General features: G+C 62.2%; 1 protein-coding gene across 1 annotated transcript in view; it reads right to left on the bottom strand.

Annotated features, from left to right (window-relative positions):
- GAS6 (growth arrest specific 6) overlaps nt 1-7784 on the bottom strand; it is a 33783-nt gene that overhangs the window by 3369 nt on the left and 22630 nt on the right. The window contains exons 8-12 of the mRNA XM_007466354.1: nt 7323-7444; nt 6562-6680; nt 6097-6286; nt 4164-4328; nt 2973-3141 (exon numbers count right to left, since the gene is read on the bottom strand). Coding sequence (XP_007466416.1) covers nt 2973-3141; nt 4164-4328; nt 6097-6286; nt 6562-6680; nt 7323-7444 — 765 coding nt within the window. The remainder of the gene's footprint in view (nt 1-2972; nt 3142-4163; nt 4329-6096; nt 6287-6561; nt 6681-7322; nt 7445-7784) is intronic.

Below are 7784 nucleotides of genomic sequence, written 5' to 3'. Positions count from 1 at the left end.
GGCTCTGGACTCAGGTCTGGGCCACAGTCCAGAGGCCCCAGGCCGCCTGGGGATGGCCACGCCGCCCGCTCCCCCGAGCGCCCCTTCGCGTGACCACCGGGCCACCTAGTCCCGCCGGGACCTCAGACGCGCCACTCGGGCCGTGCCCAGCCCCCGGGCGCCCCTGACTCCCTCCCCGCAGGTCAGTTGAATGGGGCGGGCATCTCAGCCTTTGATCCTCTGCACCTCACCCGCGGCCTTGCGCAGCCCCGCAAGCTGAAGGACTTTGAAAAGTTAAAGACGCGAAGAAAATGGAGGCTTCCGCGAGCCCGACTCAACAGCACATACGATCTTACATCCTGAGCTGCACTTTTCTACCGTCACAGTCGACGCCTCCGTGGGTGAGGTTTTGTTCGGGTGTGTTAGACGGGCCGCAGTAGGTACCGCGTGTGGATTATAAACCATACGGCGCGTGTCACGCACGTATATGATGCATCTGAATGAGTATACATGGTGCATGCCTCTTGCACAAACTGCTCCAAAGCAGTTTGGAGCCCTGTGGTAGCAGGGCTGCATTCTGGTTCTCGGAGGGTGAACGCCACCTCACGTTCCCTCCCCACGTTTGATCACCTGCTGCTGAAGAGGCCAGACAACCTCCGCCCTCTTGGTTTTTAAGTGTTTCTACCTCGTGAGAATGTCTGGCAGGGGCTGCTTCGGCAGAAGGATGCTGAGGCCACGTCTGCGAACATTTGGGCTCGGACCACGCCGTGGGCCGGTCTCTCCCCCCAGTGGACTGTGCACCCCTCGAATCGTGTGTGCGTCCCCATCCCAGAGGGGCCTGTTATGGCCAGTTCCCATAATTGTTCATCGAATCGAACGCACACAGAATTGGAAGAAGGAACCAGCCCCCGACCCAGGCTTCTCCTCTGCTGGTGAGCTCCCCTTGCACCCCTGCGGCAGGGGGAGTGTGTTCCCTGCTGAGTCCCCTGACAGATGAGGCCCGCGGCCTGGTTGCCAGAAGCGTGCTTAAGGCACCAACGCCTCGGCTACCCTGGGGAAGTTTTCTCCGGTGCACAGTGGGGTCAACCACATGCCCCTCACCGAGGGCTTCTCAGGCTTTGAGACCCAGTGAGTCCAGATCCACTGGGACCTGCTGCTGAGGACAGTATCTGTCATTTCCTAATGTGTCCTTTCTGTGTTGTAATGTGAGAACGTTGACGGTATAGTTCCAGACATATTAAAAATGCATAGAGTTCTAACTACCATTTGGCCTTTGTTGTCACAGAACTTGAAGATCAAAACCATGCAGCAAAAGCGGCGAGCAGACCACAGCAGGCACGGTGACGGGCACAGGGACAGCACTGCAGCCAGTGGTGCAGACGTGTTTTGTATGAGGTGGTGCGATTAGGGGTCAATGGTTCTTTTCTAAAAACCCTTCAGTGACGTGGTGACGCTTTTGACAATTAAAGACAGAAAGGGGACAGTGACACAAGGTCTTGAGAGGATGGCCTGACTTGCTAAGGAGGAGGGAGCAGGCCCCACGTCCTCCGAGCTGGACGGGCCCTCCTTGAACTTGCAGGCCACGGGGGCAGTGAGGTCTGAAGGAGGCAGCAGGCCACCTGCCCTCCTAGGCTGACAAGCAGGGCCAGGGTGGGGGTGGGGGGGTCACGTGTGCGCCTTCAACCATGAAAGGCTCAGAGTCTAGGAACAAAGGGGGGCTGGGGGTACCCCGGGGATTCTCTCAGGGTGAGAGTGTGGAGGGGGGAGCGGAGCCGGGAGCGGGTCCTTGGCAGCAATGCCAGGAGCCTGGCAGGAGTGGGCTGAGGAGAAGGGGACGGGGGCGGCCCTGGAGCCTCCCTGGACCAGGTGTCCACCTGGGACTGCCGGGCAGCCCGGGCTCTGGACGCCTTCCCGACCCTCGGAAAGAGGCACACGGTTCTGTGCGAGTTGTCCCTGGGCCGGGACCCAGGGCTCTCCCAACATCCTCAACTTGGAAGTCGCTAAGGCCCGTGAGCCCAGTGAGCCCAGGCACGGTGACACCTCAGGGCTCCAGCTGGTGCCCCCTGGGAAACGGAGGCTAACTTCAACCCTGCTTGAGGGGAAGTCGGGGAAATCCTGGGTCCAGACTCAAAGGGAACCGCCACCGTCCCCGCCCCCCGCCCCCGAAGTCCGCACCGTCCGGGTTGACATCCCCAGAGCTGAGGCGGCGATGGTACCGCCGGGATTTGGAACATTCACTCATTTCACATAAAGCTGACATCTAAGTGCTCACTTATCAGCACGGGAGGATTATTTGTCTTTACTGTAAAAGTTGTCACTGATGGATAATAAAAGGGAAGAGATAGTTGCGGTTTGTTCCAGGAACGAAGGGCCCTGCTTCACAGAAGCTGGAGGGACTCCGGGCCGACCCTGTGTCCCCTGCGGCAGCACACTGGCCCCCAGCTGCCCACCGCGCCCGCCGCGGGGCCTGCTCCTCCCCCCGGGTGTGAAGGAGAAGCTCCTTTGCTGCTTCCACAGCGGCTGCAAGAGCCCGGCTCCTTGGGGCCTCTCTCTTCCTTCTGCAGCTTGCGCTCGGGGACTCCTGGAGGCGTTGCCCCTCCCCACGGCCCACGGCCCACCGTCACAATCGACGCCTCCGTGGGTGAGCACTGCTGTGACTGCAGTGCTGGGCGCTCCCGAGTGGCTCCATCTACATCTACGTGGGCGAGCCCGAGCCTGTCTTGTCTCAGAACCTTCTGTGAAGCTCCCCTTAGAGCCCCGCATCCGCCTGCCCTGCCCGTCTCAGCCACCAAGCACCGGCACCCTCCCCCGTCCCTTTTCTCCCAGCCCTGCGCCCTGGAAGTGGGCCTGTGCCCCTGCCCTGTGGCCCGGTGCCATGAGGCCGTCCCTCGTGCCGTCTTCCCAGGTAGGGAACTGGCTCCTGCTTCTCTGGCGTTCGGTGCGTTCCGGCTGGAGGGACGAGCACAGCCCTCCCGCCGCGGCGCCCGGCTCACCGTAGTCCAGGCTGTAGGAGGCGAACCCTCTCCCGGGAAAGAAGGACCCCCTCTCGGTCGCGGAGAAGCACCGCATGCTCGCGGCCGCCCTGACCGCCTCCTGGATGGTGGCGTCCTCCCCGTCCAGCCAGCGCCAACTCCTCAGGCAGCCGTCCAGACGCGGGTTCATCTGGAAAGACAGAGGCCCCCGGTGGCGTCCTGGCGCCGCCCGCTCCGCCGGCGCCCTCCCGGCGCGGGCACGTGGAAACCCACCACCAGCGTGGATGAATCCTGCGGGGGGAGGTGTTCCCACTATAGGCGCCGCGCTCACGGAGGGATTCGCTGCCCGACTCCAGGCACACGGCACACGCAGCAGCACACGCGGCACATCCGCGCCCCACGCAGACGAGGCAGCACGCCTGCCCTCCCCTGCCTGCACCCGGTCCCCACTCGTCTACAGACACAGGGCGCTGACCACTGCCTGGAAGGACGACGGCGAGGGGCCCCTTACACGGCAGCTGTGCCTGCACTCCTGCCAGGCCCCCGAAGCACCTGGAGTGTGTAGGGCGGGGGCTGGGGGCCCGCAGCTGTGCACTTGCCGTGTGGCTCTGCACACATCGGGTCGCCCCAGACTTTGTAAAACGAGGGGGCACGAGGCACATGGACGGGACTCTAGGGTGTGGGCCAGCCCTCTGGAGGGAAGGTGCTGCCGCCACCACCCTCTACTCGGAACCTCAGCGTGCTGGACTCACGTCTCGTGTTCAGTGTGGAAATCAGACCTGGAACACCAGGGATTCTGGCCGTGGACATCAGCACACCGGGGGAGTGGGGTGATGAGATGGGACAGGACTTTGGGGAATGACCAACGCCAACCTCCCATTAGGTCTTGTTTCCCCTATGGGAATCCCGGCAGGGTTATAACAACCCAAACGTTCTTGGGAACTGTCCAAAAAAGTTGAGTGTTCTTTCAGTTAAAGGATAATTTCGTTGTGATTTATCTCCTCTGCAAAATAGACATTTTTATCATCAATTTAGAGGAAAACGCAAATGAGTTTCGTAGAGAGATGGTGAGGTGCACGATGTAGCTGCACTGCGGCCTGTTGAGGTCTAGAGACGCTCGCCCCCCTTCCGGTCCTCTGCCAGGGCCCTCAGGGTTAAACCCTGTGCTCAGCCACCAGGGCTCCGACCTCAGGGGCTAAGGACAGTACTTACAGGCTGCACAAGGTCTTTCTCCTTGAAGGGAATGCCTCCCACGGTCAGGTTCAGATGGTATAGTCCTCTGTCCAGCTGGAACAGGTCACCGGCCACGGCGATCTTCATGACAGCATCCTTGTTCACCTTGATCACCAGGTTCCGCTCGAGCTCCTCAACGGAGATCTGAAGGGCACAAGTGCTGTGAGGGTGGACGTGCACCTTCTGAAGGGGCGCCGAGCCTTGGGTACCAATTCCCATCACCACCCAGGGCCAAGAGAGCCCCAGCCTCGGGGGGGCCGCATTCCCATCACCACCCAGGGCCAAGAGAGCCCCAGCCTCGGGGGGGGGGCCACGCTCATCACCTGTACTGCTTTCCTGGCATCTATGGTGTGGCTCCAACCCTGCCGGTTTTGGTTTCCCTCCCAACGCTACTCCCTCCCCCTGGCCCCCCCTCCTCCTGTAGGTGAGCCCACCTGGAGCCCCTTCCCCATCTCTGGACCCTAAATTAAGCCTCAGTCAGGGAGCTGCCTTCTGGGGGCCTGAGGTCGCTGCCCCCTTGGGTCAGCCCTGACATCTCTGGTCCTTTGCTTCTCCTACCCCTCACTGAGCACTTTGAACACAAGAGGACATATATTACTTCGGAATCTCCAGCAATAGCGCCTGGCGCGGACTGAGTGCTGACTGAACACATGAATTCTCTCTAAGACTTGCCACTCTATACATGATGCATCTTCCTAATGACCCAGAAGCCCCTCAATTTCCTTTTTGGCTCAGGTGGAGAAACATTTAGGTACTGGGTCTGAATTTGGTCAGGAGACAGCAGTGTGCACATGTGGGGAGCCTCAGGGGCAGGGAGAGTGGGCAGAGGTCATTGTGGAACTGGCCCTGCACCTCAAGGACCAGTTTGTGCCTTGGGTGGGCTGGCAGCCACGTGCATCCACTGGTCATGCCTCCTATAGCCCCTTCCCCTCGGGCAGTGTCCCAGCCCCGCTCGGGACCCTCCTGCCCTCAACCGTGGGGCAGCGGGTTCCCACGTCTGGAGCTCCCTCAACCCCGAGACGGCTTCCCTCTAGATCGACTGTTTTATCTGTAACTTTGCGGAAGGCATCCCTCCTGCTGCTTAGGAGATGCTCGTGCTTTAAGAGTCCAGGAAAGGAGGAGCTAGACGCCACTGACAGGATGGAAATATTAGCAAACGTCTACACTGTTTTTATTCGCAGAGACCAGGGCAAAATTTTCCATTTAATCTTCACTTCTAGAGGAAAAAAGAATGCTTTTCCCATTTCTCTTTCAAGCACTTACTTCTAAAAGCCCAGTTCCAACTAAGGGGCCTCCAAGTTTGGGGAGGGAGGCTGCGTGTCACAGGCTGCTTTGCTCCAGGCATCATGGTGGAGGACAGAGCGGCAGCTCCAAAGCCACTGGCTGCAGTTCAGGCTCTGGGCGGTCAGGGCACCTCCATCAAGAGGCTGGAGGTCAGCATGAACGGAGCAGGCCAGGAGGCCAGAGCCTGGGACGGTGTCACGAGTCACATCTGACCCTGCCCCACACCGAGAGCCGGGCACCGGGACCTTGGCCGGTTCTCAGCCTCGACGCAATTGGCAGTCTGAACCGGCGGGTCCTCGAGGTGGGCAGTCCCGAGTCCCCCTGGCCTCAAGCCAGCTGCCAGGGGACCCCCATACCCGCCTACAGCTGTGATAAGCAGAAGTGTCTCCAGACACGGCCAGGTGTCCTCAGAGGAGTCACCCCACTGAGAATCATTGCCGCTGCGATGGAAGCCCTGCTCTGCTTCTGTGAGGACATGATGCCCATCTGAGCGCAGGCTTTCTGGCACGGGGCCATCCTGCCACGGTTGCACCCACTAACTGTTGAGTGAGCGAGTGCAAGGAGATGCTGGGTCCTCGGCCCAGGAGCCCCGGGCCGGCCCAGACAGCGCAGAGGGGGCCACACTCACCGTCTGCCACGAGCCGTGGTTGATGATGGGCCCGCTGCTGGTGATGCGGCCCACGCCCTGGTAGCGGAGCTGCAGCTCCAGTCGGCCGGCCCGCAGGCCCAGGACGATCCAGGTGCTGTCCCGATGGCCTCCGGCGAAAAACAGGACGCCCTCAGGGTCGAAGGTCCTGAAGTCGAACTCGGCCACCAGTCTGAGCGCCGGCAGAAACGAATGCGTTACGTGCAGGTCGTGGCGCGTGACCCCTCCCGGCGAGGGCTCGCCTGGCCTCGGGAAGAGCCCAGGTGAGCGGGCCGAATGCCGCCCGCACCCCAACGCCAGCAGCGAGTCCCCGGGGAGGCGTGCAGCTGGCACCAGCCCTGAGGCCCACGCAGCTGTGCTGGACCGCGGGCTCCCCGGCCGGGACGCGAGCACGGGGCTGACTTTGCCCCCCGCCGCCAGGCCCAGATGCTCGGGCTGTCCTCTCACCTCGTGGGCTGCAGCCGTTTGAAGCGCAGCCCGATCACGGGCGTCCCGCTGAACATGCGGCCCAGGTACAGCGACTTCACACTCTTGGCCACGTTGAAGGGCACACAGGGCAGGATGTCCTGTCAGGAGCGGGGAGCTGGCCTCAGGTGGGGGCCCTCGGCCGGGCTCCCACTGGAACCCCCAGGGACCCTGCTGCCCCCAGCCCAGCCCACCATGGGGGCTCCCAGGGGAGGCTGGTCTCCGATGTTTTCAGAGGTCTCCTGCGGCCTGCTGGCAGTTTCTCCAGCACCCTCCTTCCCTGGGCATTTTCCTTCTGCTTTTGTATTTTAATTATGGAATATTTCAAACATACAGAAAAGCACGGAGAATAGTAAAAACAACTATAAAATGTTGTAAAACAAGCAAAAAATGGAAACCTTGAAGTTGTTTCTAGAATGTTCCCTGCTCTACGATGCAGCTTCTGCACTACCTGGAGGACCACGCGGTGGGAGCCCTGGGGGGGTGGTCACAGGGCAGCCAGGGCGGGCCTGCCCTCATGGTCAGGGGGCGCTTGCTGCACATGCATCGCAGAGCCCGGGCAGGGGCTGTGGTCACGCGTGTATGAGTGAGTCACTCTGGGGAGGAGCTGAGGTGGCCACAACCAAACATCGGATGGCGCGGCCACGCCTCCCACCCCGCCTCTCCCCACGGGGCCGAGGATGCGCTCCCAGCCAACCCCACGCGGGGCCACAGCACAGCCGGCAGGCCGGGCCGGGCGGTACCTCGCAGGTGTTCATGTCCCGGGACAGCTTGAGGCCCCCGCGCCCATCGCAGTGGCAGGTGTAGCTCCCAGGGGAGTTGACGCAGGCCTGCTCGCAGCGCCCCTCCGCACACTCGTCCACATCTGCCAGCCACAAGGAAGCGCCTGAGCCCACTGACGCCACCACGCACGCTGCTGCCCCATCACACCGCCATGGACGTGAGTCCCCAGCCCGAGACCCGGGAGCTCCAGGCCCATGGCTCCCACCCAGCTGGCCGGCTCCTTCCTGGGGACACGGGACGGAGGCCGTCAGCATGGCCAGGTCAGCATGGGGCACAGGGACAGCCTGCTGGGCGGGCAGGGCCAGGACTACCCCATCCCCTCCCTGGTGGCGGGGGGGGGGGGGGGCGCGGGACCCAGGGCCGCGGAGCCTGCGCGTCCGGAGCCTGTGCTCCGCAACGGGAGAGGCCACAACAGTGAGAGG

The sequence above is a fragment of the Lipotes vexillifer genome, unplaced genomic scaffold (assembly GCF_000442215.2).
Source record: "Lipotes vexillifer unplaced genomic scaffold, Lipotes_vexillifer_v1.1 scaffold791, whole genome shotgun sequence".
NCBI lineage: Eukaryota > Metazoa > Chordata > Mammalia > Artiodactyla > Lipotidae > Lipotes > Lipotes vexillifer.
This window is presented reverse-complemented; position numbering and strand designations above follow the sequence as displayed.